The 21,590-nt window shown below is 34.6% G+C and overlaps 4 protein-coding genes and 1 long non-coding RNA gene across 5 annotated transcripts; 3 read left to right on the forward strand and 2 right to left on the reverse strand.

Annotated features, from left to right (window-relative positions):
- The first annotated feature begins 1,381 nt into the window (after positions 1-1,381).
- LOC106296886 (GATA transcription factor 4-like) lies at positions 1,382-2,772 on the forward strand. The gene is made up of 2 exons (XM_013733127.1): positions 1,382-1,695; positions 2,017-2,772. Exons 1-2 carry the CDS (start codon positions 1,471-1,473, stop codon positions 2,512-2,514), a joined length of 723 nt encoding a protein of 240 aa, XP_013588581.1. The 5' UTR covers positions 1,382-1,470; the 3' UTR covers positions 2,515-2,772.
- Positions 2,773-8,373: 5,601 nt separating this feature from the next.
- LOC106299065 lies at positions 8,374-10,017 on the reverse strand. Its single transcript, XR_001261669.1, has 7 exons — positions 9,835-10,017; positions 9,561-9,757; positions 9,152-9,432; positions 8,970-9,060; positions 8,738-8,833; positions 8,553-8,634; positions 8,374-8,483 (listed from the first exon to the last, which is right to left on the reverse strand). It is a non-coding gene; the product is annotated as an uncharacterized LOC106299065 (long non-coding RNA).
- A 2,943-nt stretch (positions 10,018-12,960) lies between these two features.
- On the reverse strand, positions 12,961-14,556 carry LOC106298425. The gene is made up of 7 exons (XM_013734548.1): positions 14,335-14,556; positions 14,068-14,250; positions 13,664-13,937; positions 13,496-13,586; positions 13,271-13,395; positions 13,085-13,166; positions 12,961-13,014 (listed from the first exon to the last, which is right to left on the reverse strand). Exons 3-7 carry the CDS (start codon positions 13,821-13,823, stop codon positions 13,008-13,010), a joined length of 465 nt encoding a protein of 154 aa, XP_013590002.1. The 5' UTR covers positions 13,824-13,937; positions 14,068-14,250; positions 14,335-14,556; the 3' UTR covers positions 12,961-13,007.
- Positions 14,557-15,814: 1,258 nt separating this feature from the next.
- Positions 15,815-16,847, forward strand: LOC106299553 (cyclin-U2-2). Its single transcript, XM_013735628.1, has 2 exons — positions 15,815-16,278; positions 16,423-16,847. The coding sequence occupies exons 1-2, from the start codon at positions 15,860-15,862 to the stop codon at positions 16,700-16,702; spliced, it is 699 nt and encodes a 232-aa protein (XP_013591082.1). The 5' UTR covers positions 15,815-15,859; the 3' UTR covers positions 16,703-16,847.
- A 2,397-nt stretch (positions 16,848-19,244) lies between these two features.
- On the forward strand, positions 19,245-20,626 carry LOC106299376 (expansin-B5). Its single transcript, XM_013735475.1, has 4 exons — positions 19,245-19,426; positions 19,520-19,632; positions 19,727-19,911; positions 20,072-20,626. Exons 1-4 carry the CDS (start codon positions 19,282-19,284, stop codon positions 20,442-20,444), a joined length of 816 nt encoding a protein of 271 aa, XP_013590929.1. The 5' UTR covers positions 19,245-19,281; the 3' UTR covers positions 20,445-20,626.
- The last annotated feature ends 964 nt before the right edge of the window (positions 20,627-21,590 follow it).

Genomic DNA, 21,590 nt, shown 5'->3' on the forward strand with positions numbered 1-21,590 from the left:
TGTTGTTGTTGCAATATGTTTTGGTTGTATATTCTCATTTTAATGTACTAATATGCATCCTAAAATCTTATTTTTTTTTTCTCTAGGAACAGAACAAATATACCTAGCCAAAAACAAAAGGTATATATACGTGTGTGCAATGTGTATTAACCTGGAAGTGTACCGGTGGTGCAACATGGAAATTGAGCACAAGATACATATGTATAAGTGTGATTTATTTTTAGCCAAATATGATAACAATGCTCACAACAATTGGTTCCCTCCTTTTATATTATGCATGTGTTATGTACATACGAGTAATTATATAATTATGAGGAACGAATAATTATAGAAGCAAGGAGCGAAGCTTGAAAGAGAAAAGATAAATGATAGGAAAAAATACACAAAAGAGGGCATGGGAATTTATAGAACCAAAATGCAATGCACTTCGGGTCGTCGGTCGACTCATCTCATTGATTGTCTCCACCTATTTTCCATTTCCCCACTACATACGTATTATTAATTATTCCATACTTTTTAAAATAGTAGAAAAATCATCACTAGTAAATCAAGAAATATTATCAAAGCTGTTTCATACTAAACTCATGAATAAATACTCTAAACAAACTTCTATATTCATACAAAGCTTTATAACCACGGTGTCTGTGGTCGGTGGTCAAGGCGTTCCGTGGATCCCTACAAAAACCCGAATTCGAATCTGCACCACACTAGATTTCTACGCGCGTGGCCACCGGGGCTTTCACACACATTTTGTCTCCGGAAAATGATTTACCATTTTTTTTTTTACAAAGCTTTGTTTTTTTTTTTTTTTTTTTGTCAACCAGAAAGCTTTGTTTCATTTTCTCAATTTAGTAGCAGGGCAGAGCATCCACCGGATCCATCATCCATTTGATTTTTTAAGTTGATTTTTTTTTTTTGGAGTTTTTGTAAACTAAACGAGCAAATATCATTTCATTTGTACAGTTTCCGCTTCCTTGCTTTCTTAGATTCATATATACTCTAGTCTATAAGTATAGTCAGAAGTCACTATGAAAGAGATGCAAATCACAGCTGCTTCCTTACATCAACTATGTAAATCATAGTTATTTCATTACATCAACTCGGGATTTTACACATCGAATCATGACTATGTAAATCATCGATCAAATCGGGATTTTACATACTTTTAAAATTATATTACGGTTATATTTCGTATAAATATGCACTAATTTAGATTGGATAATCAACCCCCGCACGTCACTTTTGTAAATAGCACATGCATGTTCAAAGAAAACGTAGACATATTTATTAAAGTCGATGAATAAAAATAAAAAAAGTGATGGGGTCAGGTCAGTCTCGGTGCATATGTTAACTCTATACACGTTCTCTACCACCTCACTATCTCTCTATTAAAGCCCTCAACCAGTGAGCGAGTCTGAGTCTGAGTCTGAGTTAAAAGTCCGAGTTCAAGCGTGTGTGTGACTCGTAATAATGGACGTCTACGGCCTATCTTCACCAGACTTGCTTCCTATCGACGACCTTCTCGACTTCTCCAACGGCGAAATCTTCTCCTCTTCCTCCACCATCGTTTCCTCCGCTACTTCTTCCGCCTCATCTTCTTCGGAAAACCCTTTTAACTTCCCCTCACCCGCCTCAACTTCTTTCCACACTTCTCCTCCTCCCCTCACCGATTTCGCCCATGATCTCTGTGTTCCCGTAAGTTCAAAACACAGTTCCATTGCGCATCTTCTCTATCGTCAGGGCCTGTCCTAAAAATTTTATGGACTTACAATAATTGCGGAATAAAATACTCAATGATCAATCAATACAAATATTTTTTATTTATCTAGAGCCGGATGATTTATATATACTAATCACTAAAAAATTAGAAGCGGAATGATTTATATATAAAACCATTGAAATTTTAGAAATGGAAAAGAATTTCTTGCTATGTACATGATCGGCTCTATGTATAGACTATAGTCACCTTATGGGTTTTGAATTTGATTTTTGTTATTATTATTTTTTTTAATGCAGAGTGACGACGCAGCTCATCTCGAATGGTTATCACGATTCGTGGACGACTCTTTCTCCGATTACCCAGCGAATCCATTAACCATGACCGTCAAGCCTGAGATGTCATTCACGGGAAAACCAAGAAGCCGTCGATCAAGAGCCACAGCACCTTCCACATGGGTACCGACGCCAGAAGCAGAGCTTTGTCACTCCGTCGCAAAACGTAAGACCACCAAGAAACTCGAAGCGGCGGAGAGAGGCGGAGCGAGAAGGTGCACGCACTGCGCGTCGGAGAAAACGCCTCAGTGGAGGACGGGACCGCTCGGGCCTAAAACGCTTTGCAACGCCTGTGGAGTTCGTTTCAAATCAGGGAGGCTTGTGCCGGAGTACAGACCTGCGTCGAGTCCGACGTTTGTGTTGACTCAGCATTCTAACTCTCACCGGAAAGTTATGGAACTCAGGCGACAGAAGGAACAACTTGAATCGGCTGTCCATCTTCTGCCGTTTCAGCCGCAATGATTAGCGTTTGCGTTGCGTTTGGGGTTTTCTTTTGAGGGTTTTTGGATTTAACGGGTTTGGTGAGGAGTCGTAATCGTAACGGCGATGATCACGTGACCGAGGGAGAGCTAAGTATCAATGGTATTTAGTTAATTCAAACTCTGTTAATCGCGTCATTAATTTGTTAGTAGTATTCATTTGAATATTTTCCCTTTTTAATCGGATTTTAGTTTCTTCTTAAGTTATATCACTAATAAATGATTTATTGGCTGCATTAAATTCTCTCGCTATCAGTTATAAAAGCCTCTCAACATCCACAATTGACTCTGCGTCATGCGACTTGCGGTATAAATTACATCATCAATGTTGATTGACCTTCATGTATGTATGCATGCTTGAAAAGTTGATTTACATCATGAGAACTCGCGAGGCCATTCGTTTTAATGATTTCTTAAAGAAACTTATCATGGTCAAATGAAAATCCAGTTGATCCTATTTAGGTTATAAATTAAATCAAGCTTCGCTTGTCAAAGACAAACAACAGAACTAAAGAACATGAATATGAAGTGACTGTACTGAGAAAAGAATGTATGACATTGCTTGCTTGTTCTTTTACATTTGCTCTTGACACAGTAGAGCTTGCCCATGACATGAAGTGATGAAGAACATCAACGAAAGCAATGAAACCAATGTTCATAATAAGAACAACATTTGGAGAAATTAAGTTCAAATTATTTTTTTTAAACTTGGGTTACAAATTATTGAGGTTTAAATTTTTACTTTCATTTTGATAAAACAAATTACTTTCATATATATTCAGATTTTAAGAAATGTATATGTAAAGAACAACCATGTAGGAATTAAACAGTTTTTTTGGTAGTTGGAAGAAAAATTACTATATATTATATAGCCCACTGCTTGTTGATAAGAAACAACTTGGTATTTATGTCTTCCAATGTATTTCTTGTTATTGTTTATACATTCTATGCAATTTTCATATATGAATAAATAAATATAGTTGTTAGAAAAAAAAACAACTTGGTATGATAAAACTATTCAAGCTTGAGGTCAAGCCCATGTATTTTTATTTCCATTTATGGGCCCAGTTTGTTGACTACTTAAAATGCAAATGTATCCGTCGACGGCGACATAGCTCCACAACGAAAACTTTTACGTATTTCCACTACTAATCATCCCGACAAAAGTTTGTTTCTCCAAGTGAATACAATCCCTATACGTGGATATAAATTAATTAAAAGGTTTAGAGTTTTAAAGAGAGGAAACCAATACGTACATGAGCATTTTAAAAGCATTAGATTTTGTAGAAGCACCGTAGCCTAATGGTTATGGTTTAAAATCTTCTACAACCAGGTCAGAGGTTCGAATCTCAGACTTTGCAATTTATTGCAGAATACAGGAAATCCAGGTTTCAAGTCCCGGAAAGAGCGATTTATTACTGCAGACTACGGAAGAAAGACTTACAAGGGATCTTCAACATGGTGCAAGTAAATCCAGTCACGCGTGGATCTTCATAGGACGGCTCAGGTGATGCAGTTAGGCGTAGATCCTCGTAAGCCAGGTAGTATTGTCGGTTGTCAAATCGTCTATGTAATCTTTCTCATAATTGTAATGCCATAATAAATCAGCGTTAAAAAAAAGATTTTGATCCACGCTTTTCATTTTAAATAATTTTTATAATATAATGTATAGCTTTAGGAGCATTTATCCGAAACCGCGAATCGAATTTTACCAATGAAACTAAAATTGAACTGATTTTCATAAACAACCGATCATTAGAGATGTCAAACAGGTTTACCCATCCCGTTTCGTCCCGTACCACGGCGGGTTAGTCGTCGAGCGGGTCACAGCGGGCCTGTCCCGCGCGGGCTGCGGTCTTCAAAATGCCGGCCCAAACCCGTACCGCAGAATACATAGGCCTTTGCGGGACGCCTCCTTATCAAACTGCCTGCTACATCTTCTTTCATGAATGTTCAAGTAGAAGAGTTGTGTAAGAGAGTTGAAGAGAGCTCATTAAGTTTCACTAAAGCCTTATCAAAATCAATGCCACAAAGCTCCGTTTGTGCTTGCGTTTTGGAGTTAAAAGCCTTCTATTGTTATCAGCATAAGCTTTTGTTAAGTTTGAATCCGATTGAGTTGTTGTTTTTGTAATAATTTGGCTCAAGTGTTATATGTCTTCATCAAACCATCTCTCTTTTCAATTATTTGGATTGCAAAAAAAATTGTGAATCACTTTGCCAAATTATACAAATGACGTGATATACAACTAACTTTTCTCCTAAACAACACCGTTGTAACCAATTTTTTTTTAATTTAAGAAAAACACCACTTCACATTTACTGAAAACAAAACCAATCAACTTAAACAAGAAATATCACATTGTAATAAAGCAATTCATAGTTGTGTATAATAAAAAGAGAAAACCAAATCAAAATACCACAAGAACTCGAATCGTCATCACTGGAGCTGGAGTCGTCATCGCCGGAGATCGAATCATCATCACCGGAACTCGAATCATCATCGCCAGAACTCCTTATGTTTTCTGTGGGAAAAGTCACAAGAATCGTTTTTTTCTCACTTTCTTTCTCGTTTTTCAGGTAAAATTAGAAATGAAGAAAAAAATGTGGGTCCATGTAATCCCGCATGACCCATTTCGGCCCATCCCGCAAATAGCTCAGTCCCGCAAAGACCCATCCCGCGAGGCCCGCAAATTTGCGACCTAGAAAACCTCGTCCCAATACCGTCCCGCGACAGTCCTCTACGGGCCAGACCCGCGGTCCAAATCCATAATTGCCATCTCTACCGATCATATATATATATATATATATATATGAAACCAAAAGTTATTTAAAATAAATTTATTTTAATGGTGCGAAGAAAGCACTCTAATTTTACTAGTTAATTTAACTTCTTTTAGTGGGTAAATATGTGATTTATAGACGAATTAAAATATAATATTCGACCCGGACCTGTGGTCGTAGCGGTAGCGCCAATGACCATATATAATTAAGATTGATATATGTTCTTCATATAGTATTATATCATAGCCGATGAACGCCTTTCAGTCGAGTTTGTGTAAATTTGAATTTAGTGAAAACCTATTTATTCAAAATCCGGTAAAATCCAAAAAACTCGTCTAACCTTTGAACCAACACCGGTTGACCCCAAAATAACCTAGAAAATATGAAGTATTGTACCGTATATAAACCGTTTATTGGTTTAAAATATGAAGTATTATACATGCATCAGTAAAGATTAATAATATAGTTATTGTGTATAAAATGTGTACCGAAAAATTCCTTCTTAGGACATCAATTAATAATAATGTCTTTTACACTGGTTAACGGTTAACCGTGGATTGGATTTTGTTTGGTATTATCGATACATAAACCCAGTTAATAATTACGCCAATCAGTATATAAACCAAAAACCACTTATTTGGTAAATCAGTCAAAATACATGGTTATTAAATAATATAGATAGTGACGAATTATTGTTAGAGAAATATATGGTAACATATTGTTAATCTAAATTTAAAGTAAGACCAAAATATTAGTGGTTTAAAAAAAAAGTCCAAACAACTTTTATAGGTAAATTTTTTAGGACTCCTTTCTTTTTAATAGTATTAATTATTTTACATAGGTCGTGACTACGATTTACCAGATGTATCATATATAAATAAGTAACAGATATCGTAAATGGTCAAAGTAAAGTGCTGATTGGCATCTGATAAGCCATTAGTTAATTTATACGTGTTACCGTGTATATATATAACATAAACAACTGAAATTTATTAATAAAAATTTCGAGTTTAATTGCATCATTTCCTATAGTTATCAATTGAAATATATTTTATATTTCGTTTGTAGTAACACACAATTAAACACATCAGAGTCCACCGAAAAAGGAAGAATCCAACGACATCTGTGAAAATAATAAGTTTGCAAATATAACAATTTGCCAAAAAGAAAAAAATATTAAGTTTGAAAATATAGCATATGAATACGTCGCCGCGTATAAACACTACACTCCAACATAAAATCAGTGTGTATAGTTTGTTGAAAAGTAGAAAGAACATAACTTCTTGTCATTCTAATTAATATGGTGTAGGGATATCACAGCCATACATGTTAATATTTAATATAAGAAGACAATGACGTATACATGTAAAAACTGCTTTCCCCAACGTTTGGTTTTGTTTGTTTGCTTTCAGCAATCATTCATACTACAATAATTCATTTTATATATTCATTTTTAGATGTTAAAGAAAAATATAAGTGTGTATATCAAATTTATGGATGGGTTAGTTTCGTAAGGTAGTGGTAGACTGGCATCATTTATATCGTACATATACGACTAAACGAGTAGATAGATTATTGTTTTCTATCTATTTTACTTAACCACACAAAAAATAAACAAAGGAAAAAGAACGACGTATATAGTTTCTACATCAGTAGATAAACTAGGTATTTCCATAAAGACAATAGTAGCTGTCGCACAAAAAAAAAAAAGACGATAGTAGCTTGATCAATAAGGTTGAAAACTTGGTATGTCTCAAGGCAATATATGCATTGCACTTATTTTCAAAAAAAAAAAAATATATGCATTGCACATGCAATGCATTCTTGATAGCTACAAATATAATATTACCTATTTAGACGGTGGGATCTTTTTAAAAATGATGGGCTGATGAGCATTATATAGTGAGATGATTGATGTTCGGTATTATCGTTTTGTACGTAAATACCATTTAACTGGAATAAAAAAACTTTTATTTATCTAACTACTTAATGAAGCTAAAGCTTGTATGCCACTTTGGTAATGTAATTTTTTTTCAATTATACGGAGGTATTCTAACCTCCACCAAAGTAGATCCAGACTAGCCACGTGTTAGAAACCTACATTAACGTGTTCTTGTTTAATATAAGATATATATACCGTTTTGTCGAAACAATTTATTTTTTTGTAACAAAGTTCTTATCCAGGCAGTAGCAAGCCCTAATTACTGGCCGAGATTACATAGTTTCAACCATGAAACCAATGACACAAAGATTACATAGTACGAAAAAAAACTGCGACCAGGGGTTGACGAAAGTCAGACGGATGACATAAGTCGGTGAATGGTAAGTTCTGGCATCAGGACTGAAATGATCTAATTTGTACTACTTTGGTCTATATATCACCGATTCGACTTCACATAAGATAGGTGATTGAGCAACCGTGCGTGTGGGTCGCCTTGTGGTATCTCAAGCTAGGCGACCAAGACCAAGAGTTGACGAGACTCACAAGTGTGACATAAAATATACGGGTCATCAGGTGAGACACATGAAAATTTGTACGTCCGAAGCAAAACCTCTCTGTCGCCGAGAGAGTTTCAACTAAGCTGACTTTCGATTCACCTTCACCAAACTGTCGGCGGCGATGCTTTGGTTCATACAGTTTTTGGGATTTGTTTATGTTGGGTTTTATTCGAAGTACTTTGAATTTGGTTACTGAATACATTATTAAAGAAAATGCTTAGCTGTTATATCTGTACGTTAGCTTACAAAAGAAAGACACATAAATCTTCAAGATTATTTTGTGTTTAATAAATCAAAAGAGAATTTGCTTGTTTAAGTAAATTCTTTCCACCTTCCAGAAGACTCCAAAGATCGATGTCGTTTCTCTTTCCCATAACATTCCATTTGAAAGCTCTTGCAGATGTATATAGGGATACATATTTAAATATGTTTTTGGTCTGTTTTTATTTCCGTGTTTCAGAGATTTTTACTTGTTTGTTTGTGTATTTTGTGATATTGCATCTAACTAGGGTCATATACTTCAGATGTTGTCATTTCTTGGTATTGTGGACTTGTTTTGGACTTGACTTCAATTATAATGATCGTCAAATTAAACGCAACACATAATGAATATGTGGATGTCAGAATGAGATGTTAATGCAGGTATACCCTTGAGCTGCTTCAGCCCCAACCCTGCATACAATTTGTTCGCAACATTAAATTCAGAGGAATCCTGTTATTACATGTGTATGATATTATTACCTGCCCACAAACTCTGCTATTTCAGGAACGGTGGTGTCAAAGAAGAACCTAGTTCCTTGTGTGGAGTTTAAATACAGTTCACCTGATTTAGAAAATCACTTGTAAGCTAAGATTGCATGTAAGAGGTTTTTTGCACTAAACTATATGTACACATTCAACTGAATAAGAAGGCGCATGGTCCTTACCTCCAAACAGTTTAGGATTTACTGAGGTCACTAACACAACGGACAGGGATTTAAGAAGGCGCCTCGTCCCACAAAGATACGTTGACGGTCACAGTCCTGTAGTGGAAACAATAACAATCTGTTTATCTGGGTTCATGTTTGAAGCTAAAATTATAAGCTGACAACAAAATATAATTCCATATAGACACGTTGCACAACTTGAGACCATTACAAAAAATATGTAAAAACTTACGGTTCGATTAGTAGGCGAACAACAATTCTGCTTGTGGCTGCGTTGTTCTGGAGATCGGACCCCTTCACGGAGCGTATTTCACCCACAACATCTGCGACAGAATAATTATTTTTAACGACATATTACAATGGTGTTTATATATTCCTTTAATATATTTACTAAATATTTAAAAGAGAACACACCTGAGAGCTCTAGGTTGGTAGGTTGGTGTTGGCAAACACTTGAAGATGTCAATACGCCGCACCAGGAACTTGTCGGACTTGATCACAGGAGCGTCAGCCAAGACTTCATCAATACGTGTTGAAGGAATGAAACGGATCACGAACTGATGTTCCGTGATCTTGTACATGTGAGCGATCCGAGCAACTTCAAAACCGTTCAATCTCACAATAGAACCGGATTTCAAAGACGACCGGAGCTGGCTGGCCAGGTTTGCGGGAATGAAACCATTGATCACCGAGTCCTGCAAGAAAACAAAATAGGTTTTTCAGTCAAAACTTCAAAAACATGAGGAGACGTGTTCATATATGAATAAAAATAAGATTAGTAATATTTTGAACGAATTAAAATTAAGTTTGAGACAATCAACACCTGTTCATCGAGGAGGAGAATAGTTATTGCCATAAACTCCCCATTTTTGTGGACGTTCCGAGTATCCCAGAACCGGATGAGGCGACCAACAATGGACTGAGAGGATAGGGACGGGAACACCTGATGAAGGCGGAGACTGTTGAACGTAGAGTAGGCGACGACGGCGTTAGCGTCTGCGGCGGTAGGGACGGGAACACCTGATGAAGCCATTTTAAGTTATGATGCTGAAACGAAGAAAAAGAGTCGAGAAGAAAATTGCAGAGAGAAATGATACCTCACTGTAGGCGATATTGATATATATATATAGGAAGCGGGAGAATACGTTACAGGTAGAGTAATCGCGACCACGGCAGAGATCGAGTCATAATGATCAGTAATATGAAAACTGGGGAAGAGGAAGCGCCCTTGTAAGAAAAATCTCGTAGAAGACGGCAACCCTAATTTGGAAGAGATCAACGACGCCCATGAACACGGTCGACGCAAATAAAAAAGGTTATGGGCCGGTGAAGCCCACGAAATAAAAGACGAAGCCCATAACAGAACACTTTTTATTTAAAATAACTAAAAATATGTGGGTCCCACAATTAGGGGTGTTCAGTCCGGATATCGGTTCGGTTTCGGTTTGGTTTTTTCGGTTTTTCGGTATTTCGGTTAGAAAAAATAACTACCATTCTAAATCCATATTTACTTCGGTTCGGTTTATATACCGTATGTTTTCGGTTTATTCGGTTTTATACCAAAACAAAATTATTTAGTTTGGAATCATATTATATAAATTTTAGAGTCATATTGTCATCGCCGCCATGTATTGAAAAAATATTATATTTTCAAATAAAAGAACAAAAAATAAAAACGCTTATACCTTCAGATGAAATAATCAAATCTAGAATTAAAATCAAAGCTCGAAATTTTGAAAATGAAAATAAAAAACAAAAGAGAAAAGTATGAAAGAAAATTTTTTCCAGTCTTTCATGATATTTAGTGTTCATCAAAGTCATGCTTCTTCGACTGAAACTCTGTTCGTTTATAAATAAAAAAAAAAGTTGAGAAGATTTTTTTCTAGTTATTTTCCATCAAATTTATAACCTTCACTTCAATTTAATCAATGCTAAAAGAAAGCAAAATGATTAAAAGAAGAAGACTAAGAAATAAGAAGCATAAGTTGTGATGAATTGTTATTTAATTATATTTTAAGTGTTTTTCAAATTAGGATTCTTTATTACTATAAAAAATATGGTAGTATTTATCAACAAAAGAATAACTTATATAACAAATAGATTTTCATGTGACGTTATAAAATATGTACATATTTAAAATATGTACATATTTACATGTTTCTACTTTTGATAGGTTTTGTTCGGTTTATTCGGTTTAATCGGTTATAAACTAAAGCATATCCAAATCCTATGGTTTTTATAAAATCATATTCATTCGGTTTATATGGTATATACCAAAACCACACCATATTGTCTATTTCGGTTCGGTTCGGTTTTGTACGGTTCGGTTTTACCGTATTTGACATGCCTACCCACAATGTATAAAACGGTTCTGGATTTCTCTTTTATCCGAATTTATGTTTTAAACTATTAGCTGTATTTAGTGTTCAAAGTATTATGTCTTTTAAAAAAATTTCCAAGCAGATCTGCATCTAAAAAAACTGATCAAGCTTTTCATATGTCTTGATTGCAGTTTGATTTTGAACTCCAATCCGGTCACTTTATACTTTGATTTTATATTTAAGATTTTTTTTTATTAATGTTTGTACATTGAATATATAAATCCCACTGTACTCAAGGAGTCTGAATTTGTCCATGCTATTTGAGGGCTGCTTTATTATTGAAAGGAAAATCCATATTGGATGTTTATGATGAGAAATAAAATATATATTTTCATGTAACGTGTCTGTAAAGCAACCATTAGTCGTAATCTATGTTAGATCCCATGTGTAGACCTTTGTTAACAGATGGGTGTTTTTACTTAATTTGCCTATATAACTACTAACTTCCAATAGATTAGTTTTAATTGTTTTAGTCATGTTCAACCTCCCAATTATTCATTGTTCTCGTTCTAAGCCTTATACTCCGGCTGATGACTCGTATTTTTTAAAAAAAGCTGGCATTAAATTTATTCTAATAAACACACGACTCGCAAATTTGGATTCAACTTAAGCCCGTCAAAGATTCATTAATAATAAAACATAGAGACTCGCAAATTTGGAATCAACTTAAGCCCGTCGAAGATTCATTAATAATAAAACATAGAGAAATATCCGTAGATATGAAGAAGATAGAAGGAATAAACCCAAAGTTGAGATTGAAAACATAGATATTAGAAGTTTTTTTAAAAAGCATAGAAAAGACTGGGGACGGGCTGGTAGGTGGTCATTCTGCGAGTTACTCATGGTTACGCTTGCGTTTCTTCAGAGTGTCTGCATTCTCAGGAGGGGCTGCTGAAACACATTCCTCACCGTTCTTGAATCCCAAAACAGACGGACCAGAGGACGAAGCGGTTAATCCTACGTCACCAGAACCGTTTGGAATAATGCCCTCACTGTGTTCTTGAGTTACATGAACGTGCTGTTTTAAAAACGGATACAATTAGTCAATCAACTGACATGTAGAATTAGAATACCTTCATCTGATTCGCAATGGTGCTATCTTCAGTGATGGTGGAGACTGTGAATGTACGGTGATTGGGACTGAAGTTGAAAGGTGTGACACGGATTTGGAACACAAATTCCTTCCCTGTTAGCTCTTCAAGACAGCTGGGCAGATACTCCTCTCTACCGTTTGAAACCTGCATCAAATTGAGAACAACGCTTCAATGGTTGAAGAAAATAACATATATAACCTAGCATGATATAAATGTAAATGTTTACGTGAGTAAAGAAGGTACCGCATCGAGTGCCAGAACAGAAGCTTCCTGTTTGGTCAGCTTTGACATCTATTTGTCGAAGACAACAAAAGTTGCGCTGTCATTGCCATCATCAACAGCAAGCTCAACACGGAACCTTTGTTTGAACGATGGAATTATCAGTCAATAATTACATGGATATGATTTTAGAAAATGCTAAAGATTAAATAAACTTACCTGACCACACCAGCCACGTCAGAAGTTACACATCTGGTACAGTTCAGCGAAGTTCCAAGTCTCTCCAATTTTTTGTGGCAGCCAGTGCATGACACAAAAGACTACCCATTTTCGGGGATGACACAAACAATACGGGTCTTGCAGAGGAAATCAGCTTCTTGGGTCTGCCCAAATCGTAGTACTTTAGGAAATGGAAACTTCTAAACTAACTAAACTATATTGGTGTAGACAAAGTCAGACAAGAACCTGCTCATTGGAGTTGGAGATGAAGTTGTTGAGATCCCTTATCGAGACAAGCTCCTTCTTTTTGATTCCTTCGAGGGTGTCAACGCAGGAATACACTTGAGCTGATGTAGCTCAAACTCTGCATACAATATGTTCGCACCATTAAAACATAGGAAAATCATGTTATTGCATGAGTAGTATCTTCTTACCTGCTGACAAACTCTGCTATTTCAGGGAGGGTGGTGTCAAAGAAGAACCTAGTTCCTTGTGTGGAGTTTAAATACAGGTTGCCTGATTAGCAAAAATCACTTGTAAGCTAAAATTGCATGTAATATGATTTTAGCGTAAAATTAAATGTAAACTCCCAACTGAATAAGAAATCGCATGGTCCTTACCTCCAAACAGTTTAGGATTTACCGAGGTCACCAACATCACGGACTGGGATTTGTCTTCTGCTCTCAAGAGGCCCCTAAAGGCTGATGCAGCCTCATCCCACAAAGATACGTTTACGGTCACAGTTCTGTGGTGCAAACAATAAGAATATGTTATTGGGGATCATATACTTCCATACAAACATGCTACACAACTTGAGACCATTACAAAAATTTGAAACAACTTACGGTTCGAAAAGGAGGCAGACCACAATTCTGCTCGTAGCTGCGTCATTTTGGAGATCGTACCCCTGAACGGAACGTATTTCACCCACAACATCTGCGGGAGGAAAACGTTTTACAACATATTACAATGATGGCAATATATATATATATGCAATGAGAAAGAGAAGACACCTGGGAGCTCTAGGTTAGAGTTAGCAAGCACTTGAAGATGATCAATACGCCGGACCAGGAACTTGTCGGACTTGATCACAAGAGCGTCAGCCAAGACTTCAACAATACGTGTTGAAGGGATGAAACGGATCACGAACTGAAGTTCTGTGATCTTGTACATGTGAGCGACTCGAGCAACTTCAAAACCATCCAATCTCACAATGGAACCGGCTTTCAAACACGACCGGAACTGGCTGGCCCGGTTAGCGGGGATGAAACCATGAATCACCGAGTCCTGTAAGTAAAGAAAATAATTTATTCAGTCAACACTTAAAAAAAACACGAAGAGACGTGTTCATATGTAAACAAAAAACCGATTAGCAATATTTTGAGCCTATGAAAAATAAGTTTGAAACAATCATCACCTGTTCATCTGAGGAGGAGAATAGTTATTCCCATAAACTCCCCATTCTTGTGGATGTTTCGAGAATCCCAGAACCGGATGAGGCGAGTAGCAATGGTCTGAGCTGATCTACCAAGGCGGAGAGTGTTGAACGTAGAGTAGGCGCCGGCGACGTTAGGGACGGCGGCGTTAGCGACGGAAGCACCTGATGAAGTCATTTCCGCGAAGAAGTTACGAAATGTTAACGAAGAGAAATAGGTGAGAAGAGAGTTATAGAGAGAGAAGATACCTCACCGCAGACGATCTTGATATATAGGAAGGGAAAGAATACGTTACAGGAAGAGGAATCGCGACAACAGCAGAGATCGGTTCATAATGATCGAGTAATAACAATAGGGAAAGAGGAAGAGCCCTCGATTGAAAGATCTCGAGGAAGACGGCAACCCTAATCTCGAAGAGGTCGACCCCCACGAACACACTCAGCGTCTCAGGAAGGTCACGGGCTAGCAAAGCCTACGCCGTTGAAGAAGAAGCCCATAACATAATACTTTTAAAAAAATAATAATAATAATAAAGCCTGAGAGTCACAAACTGCTGACGTGGCGGCAGATGAATAACACAACTATCTCAATATATTATACATTTCAGATGAAGTAAAACCTGTACAATTCAATTCATAGTATAAATATTTGATCGCCTATAATATTTTTTTTCTGAATCCATTACATTCATTTATTTTTATATAACTATCGATAAATCACATTAAGATCCTAGACGCACATAATTAATCCCAAAAATAACAGATTGTTTTCTCATAAATTTTTAGTTTATACATAAACTTATTTTATATACATAAGCAAACAATTTACGATTAAAAAGCTTGTCTTTGACCTACCGTGCATTTACGAACTAAATTTTATTGTTAAGAGACTATATAATATAGTTTTGTTCAAAAAAGTATATAACATAATATAATAATTATTACTATAATTAGGGATGGGAGTTCGGGTACCCATTCGGGTTCGGTTTAGGTCTATTCGGGTTTCGGTTTTTCGGGTTCAAAGATTTCATCCCCATTCGGGTATTTCTAAATTTCGGTTTGGGTTCGGTTCGGATGTTTGCGGGTTCGGATAATCCATTTAAATTATTTTAAAATTTTAAAAATTCATTATATACTTTAAATTTCTCAAAATCTATAAACAAAACAATATATTACATATAAATTTGAATAGCATATGTCAAAGTACCTAAAATTAACATATAAATTGGTTTGGTTTGAATATTTGGATTGAGAATCAATAGATATTTTAAGTATTGTTGGTGTTTTGATTATACTTTAGCTATTTTAGACATGCATTTTTGACTATTTGTATATATTTATAAGTATTTTGGACAATTTAAAAGTATCTTATATATTTTGATGTTCTTAATATATATTAAATCTAAAAATATTTAATATATATAGGTATATAAATCAATTTCGGATATAATCGGGTACCCGAAATACTTCGGTTCGGATCGAGTCGATTTCAGTTCTCTAAATACCAAAATTTTGAACCCATTCAGATATTTAATCAATTTCGGTTCGGGTTCGATACTACTTTTTCGGATCGGGTTGGGTTCGGTTTTCCGGATCCGGATTTTTTGCCCAGTGCTAACTATAATACTTTTAACACACATGAAGGTTAAGACAAGAAGAGGAAGGTACCTGATTGATTACATTAGAAGGCCTATATAAACCTCAACACACATATCCCATTTCACTTCATCTTCGATTACATCACTACAAAACATCATCTTAACTCTACCTATCAATGGCTGTTTCTAGTTCTCTAGTTATCTCTCCAAGAGAACTCCGGTCTGATCTATACTCTTACTCCTACCAAGACAACTCCAAGACACCTCTGGTTATCTCTCTACTCTCGTCTCTGATCGATAGAACTTTAACTCGGAACCAGAGGATTAGTCAGAAAGCGTCGCCGGCGTCTTATTCTTCATGCGGCGGTGGCAAAACCCATATCTTTGACTGCCGTGAAATCCCCGACTTGACTATACAATCTTACCTTGAGAGGATTTTCCGGTACACTAAAGCCGGTCCTTCGATTTACGTGGTGGCTTATGTCTACATTGACCGGTTCTGTCAATTCAATCCCGGTTTTAAAATCAGTCTCACTAATGTACATCGCCTCCTCATCACCACCATCATGATCGCTTCTAAATACGTAGAGGATTTGTAAGTCTTTCGATTTTTCTTAGCTCATTTTACATTTGTATCTTTTTCCAATAAATTTTTATTTAAATAAAAATATTTAAAGAAAATTCACATTTTGCTTAATTAGATTAATTCTCTAAATTTCTTTCCTTCTATGTTTCTCAGGAATTACAAAAATTCATATTTCGCCAAAGTAGGTGGACTGGAGACGGAAGATTTGAACAGATTAGAGTTAGAGTTTCTGTTCTTGATGGGATTCAAGCTACATGTTAATGTGAGTGTGTTCGAGAGTTATTGTTGTCATCTTGAAAGAGAGGTTAGTTTTGGAGGAGGTTATCAGATTGAGAAGGCATTACGTTGCGCGGAAGAAATTAAATCCGGACAAATGATCGTTCAAGATCCTAACCATCATCATCATCACCAGTTTGCTGAAATCTTGTTGTAGACAAATAAATTTTATTTTTTGTCGCTTTGTACTTGTGATCTTGACATACTGACAAACTTGTCGGTTAGAGTTTACTGCTTTAGTGTTTTCTATGGTCTTGGTGCAAATGTAAATATAGATGCGTAGAGATGAGCAATGATGTAAGTACGAGCATTGTATTAGATTCAATATCAATTGGGTTTGAGAACATTGTTTCATTTTACTTTCATCTAAGCAAGAGAATTTGCACGAGAGCTAGGAAAAAGGGTTCAAATCGGAAAATAGCAATGAAAAATATTATTTGACTTAAAAGTAATAGAAGCATATTCACAAAATATTATATTAGACAACCACACATATTTTTCTTCAGGTTTTGAAAAAATTGTACCCAAATACTGAAAATATCCAAGTTATTCATTTAGTACATCCCCTATATATTAATTGAGGAACATTTGAAAAGATGTAACCTCAATTTTGTATTAATTAAAATAGGCCCCAATGCATAGGTGGCACTCAATTAGGTAGTCAATTACATTCAATTGAAAAATAAGTAGGTCCACATTCGATTTTTATATGTTGTTAGATACATAAGTTGGTCAAACTATATGATATAATGATATGATATGTTATTTTCTTTCCTTAAATCAAACCTAAGGAATTACCATAAATGACTAATATATATATGACAATTAATGATTTTAATAATAAAGATTTGATAACAATTTATATCTCCTCCATCATTTTTTGTTTAATTTTATATTATTAAAATAAATTAAACAATCAAATTAGGTATAAAAATAAAATTTAGATTTTTTCGTATATGTTATATTTTGAATTTTTAAAAACGACAATAAATGACTAAAACTATTAAAATTATTATGTTAAAAATTAATGATCAATGGTTTAACATTTTTATTATAAGAAGATACACATGATTTTAAAAACATATGAGTAAAAAATATCATTTAATAATAAAATAAATATATATATATACGAAATATACGAAAGATTCCTATTGATTTTGTAAAAAAAAGGGGGGGTTTGTTTTGCACTTTCCTTAAATAAAAGCTACGAAATTACCTAATATGATTAACATATATGTGAAAATTAATTATTATGAATAATAAATATTTGATAACAATTTTTGTATCTTAGTTCTTTTTAAAAATTTTATATTATTAAAAGATATTAAAAATCACATTAAATATATAGTAAAAAACATTTATATTTTTTTATATGTTATATTTTGAATTTTTCAAAACGTCTATAAATTATTAGAAATTTGAAGATCACCACTCTTAAAATTTTGTGATCAATAGATTTTTTTTTTTGTCATAATAAGTTACAAATGATCATAAAATTGTATTAATATGAAATTTTATTTAATATTATAAGAAGATACACATGATTTTAAAACCATATGAGTAAAATTTGCTGATACATTATTATCAATAGTTTTTAAGTTGATATATTATTAAACTTTCTCTTTCTATTATATGTGTCCCACAATTTTTCTTATTATGAGATTTTAGTTTCAGATTAACTGAATCTTTCCCATATTCGGATGTAGGAAACCAAGAGAAACTCACAAGTTATCATTGTATCTTTCTTATTCTCATGCGAATAATATTGAAAATATTTTCATTTGAAATTTCAACAGTAATTGTATAATTTATGTTTATTCTCGCAATTATACAATTTAGCAATGACACTGAAATTCTTTAACTAGTTAGACATAATTTTGAATTAGATTACGTAGAAACTGCATTATGTTATGAAAACCATTAACAAAAATTTATAAGGGCTTCACTTGATCGTCAGTATAGAAAACTAAGCAATTTTAAAAATTCTGATAATAACGGGAGTTGATGTATGTATCCTGGCAGAGCCGGTCCTAGAGATTTTGAGGCCCTATTCGAAAATAAAAATAAAAATTATTTTTATTTAAAATTGATAATAATTTTTAAAATTTCTAGAAAAAAATTTGTTTGAAATATATATTATATTGAAAGAGAAAACTATTGGTTTCTATAAATTTATAAAATAGTTTGAAATATATATTATATTGAAAGAGAAAACTATTGGTTTATATAAATTTATAAAATAATATATTTTCTTTATTGTAATTTTATTAATTTTTTATTTTTATTTATTTTACATTTGCATTATATATGTAAAAATAGATAGAACAAAAATTCAAAAATTAATTTTTGTAACCTGGGGCCCATTCAAATGTCTCAAGATCATCTGTCCAAGCCCAGCTCTGTATCCTGGCACACCATAATTTAAATGAATGTAAATCTAACTTTGAAAAGTTAACAAAACCTATTATATGTTTGCCCCGTCGTGTATGTTACTGAAGTTAACCTCCACCAATAAATCAAAATAAACTTTCATTGAACGGTTATGGTTCTGTTATAGGTTTTAGTTTCTAAAATAACAAAAGCTCATCATATGTTGAATAGCCTTTTTTAAGATTTGGTTTTGCTAAAATTTAGGATAACTATAATTGTTGTATTTTTAGTTGAAATCTAGAAACTATTTAAGTTTGGTTTTTCTCCAACAACAACAAAACAAAACCCTTCATTCTTTCAAGAAACATGGCATTATTTTCAGGCAAATATTTTTGCTTTATCGTTGCTCTCTTTGCAATCTCATTGAAGCCATGTTCTTGCCATAATAATACCCGCTGGAACAGCGCCGGCATCACTTGGTATGGTGACCGAGAAGGTCCTGGCAGCACAGGTAATTAATTAAACCATTAATTGATCCACAAAACCTAAAGTTTGAAAACATTTTCCATATTTAAAACCGGTTCTTACAACATTATATATATAGGAGGGGCTTGTGGATACGGTGATGCAGTGGCAAAACACCCATACCAATGTATGGTTTCAGCCGGAGGACCTTCATTATTCAAAGATGGAACGGGTTGTGGGGCATGTTATAGGGTATTTAATATTTATATATTATAATTTACAATTAATTGAATATCATATTGTAATGTAAGACTATACTAATATCGTATTACATGTGACGTTTTAGCTTGTATGTGACCATCCATTATGCACCAAAAAGCCGATCAAGGTAATGATAGCAGATGAGTGTGCTGGCTGCACGAAGGAGGCGTTCCATTTTGATCTTAGCGGTAAGGCATTTGGTGCACTGGCCAAACGTGGCAAAGGCGATGAATTACGTAACCTTGGGGAACTCAAGGTTAGGTACAAACGGTACGTATTGTTAATGAAGTTTGTAAAAAATCGGGTTAGTTTAATTTAATTAGCTTTTCGAATAGAAAATAGTTCAATTTGGTTTGGTTCAATAACTTTACACAAACCAAATTAAGTTTACTCATGTACATTATGGACGTTGCATGTTTATGTTATGCAGTGCATGTTGCAAACATCCTAAGAGTAAAATAGCTATTCATGTCGACGCCGGAGCAAATCCTTACTACATGTCGTTCGCTGTTAAGTTTGCAAACGGTGATGGAAACTTTGCATGCGTGGAGATTCAACCGGCTGGTGGAAAATACTTGAAAATGGAGGAGATGAGATCCGCCGTTTGGAAACTTAACCCAGGCTGTGCATTGAAAGGTCCGTTCAACGTCCGACTTACCTCCGCCGTAACCAAAAAAGTGATCGTTGCTAAAGATGTTATCCCGGAGAAATGGAGTCCCGGTGCTATTTACAATTCTCTCGTTAACTTCGCCACTCCCAAGAAAAACAGTCACAAGAAACCCATTCAAAAGAAACATAAATGATTGATTTTTCCCCTTCAAACAAATAGTAATGTTTGAAAAAAACATGGGGCCGTTGAATTTGCGGTTGATAGTAAATTATTTTGATAATTGTAACATTGGTTATGTACTTTATATGGGCTAAGAGTTGTAGTCGGATGGCCTACAAAGCCCATGATTTTATAAATATAAACCGGTTTGGTTCATCTTTTAATGTGGAGCAGTCTTTAGACCGGATCGGACCAATTTAGGAGACGCGTTAAGTGGTCTACATGTGAACGGAAGGTGGTGCACATAACACAATTAGCAAAAAACTACCACTACCTTTTCACAAGTTTGGTAAATAAAGATTTCTCAAACTCACTTATAAAGTCTCTTTGTTGTTAACCACCTAACTATACGAAGATTTTTTGAGGTTAAAAGTTAAAACGCGTTATGAACGGAAAATATACAATGTAATCTTTTGTGTATTAGAAAAACATCTAAAATAGCAATGGGTTTGCTCAACTTTTTGGCATCTTGACTTATTCTTCTTCCGAACACAACGGTACCTTCTTCTAACCAAGAAATATCCAAATTAAAAGGAACACGTCGCATGTTGTTCTGGTTTAATCTATCATGATTCTATGCATTTTAGCTTTAAATTCATATGTCATAAACGTATTTTGAATCTGTTGTGAATAACTTCTAAGCTGGTCAAATCACATTGAATTGAGCCTGAATTTTTGGACAACGTTTGGTCCGTCGTTACAACCACAAACCCTTCCCCTAAAACTTTCTAACAACAGCAAATATTAAATTCCGAAATACCCTTAAATGGTTTCACGTAGATTTTTTTACTTTAGGCGAATTGAAAACAAGGACCTAAAAATAGACAAAAGCCAGCTGCGTTGCGTCTGCTATTTCTTGTGAACAGATGACTTTTTAACTATTTTTGTAACACAGCTTAAATAGAAGGGTAAATCGAGAAACTTAAGAAATGTTTGCAGAAACGGGCAAGGCTCGCACACTGTCCCTTTTTCAACTTCATGCATACGCTTTAATTAGAGTTTTCTCCCCTTTCCGTTTTATAGATCAAAATTAAACCAAGTTTTGCTAAACAGTAACATAGAGATAAATAAAACAAATGTAATTTAGTTGTTTTTCTTTAATCGTCTTGAGCGTGTTGTA

The sequence above is a fragment of the Brassica oleracea genome, chromosome C6 (assembly GCF_000695525.1).
Source record: "Brassica oleracea var. oleracea cultivar TO1000 chromosome C6, BOL, whole genome shotgun sequence".
Taxonomy (NCBI): Eukaryota; Viridiplantae; Streptophyta; class Magnoliopsida; order Brassicales; family Brassicaceae; genus Brassica; species Brassica oleracea.

Bases quoted from the DNA above. Each gene is read 5' to 3' on its own strand.
- LOC106299553 (XM_013735628.1), top strand. From the start codon at position 15,860: ATGGCTGTTTCTAGTTCTCTAGTTATCTCTCCAAGAGAACTCCGGTCT. The intron at 16,279-16,422 runs GTAAGTCTTTCG...TATGTTTCTCAG, and splicing joins TCTAAATACGTAGAGGATTT to GAATTACAAAAATTCATATT.
- LOC106298425 (XM_013734548.1), bottom strand. From the start codon at position 13,823: ATGTACAAGATCACAGAACTTCAGTTCGTGATCCGTTTCATCCCTTCA. The intron at 13,587-13,663 runs GTGTCTTCTCTT...TTCCTCCCGCAG, and splicing joins CTCTAACCTAGAGCTCCCAG to ATGTTGTGGGTGAAATACGT. The intron at 13,167-13,270 runs GTAAGGACCATG...TTTGCTAATCAG, and splicing joins AAATCCTAAACTGTTTGGAG to GCAACCTGTATTTAAACTCC.
- LOC106299376 (XM_013735475.1), top strand. From the start codon at position 19,282: ATGGCATTATTTTCAGGCAAATATTTTTGCTTTATCGTTGCTCTCTTT. The intron at 19,427-19,519 runs GTAATTAATTAA...TTATATATATAG, and splicing joins AGAAGGTCCTGGCAGCACAG to GAGGGGCTTGTGGATACGGT. The intron at 19,912-20,071 runs GTACGTATTGTT...TATGTTATGCAG, and splicing joins CTCAAGGTTAGGTACAAACG to TGCATGTTGCAAACATCCTA.
- LOC106296886 (XM_013733127.1), top strand. From the start codon at position 1,471: ATGGACGTCTACGGCCTATCTTCACCAGACTTGCTTCCTATCGACGAC. The intron at 1,696-2,016 runs GTAAGTTCAAAA...TTTTTAATGCAG, and splicing joins CCCATGATCTCTGTGTTCCC to AGTGACGACGCAGCTCATCT.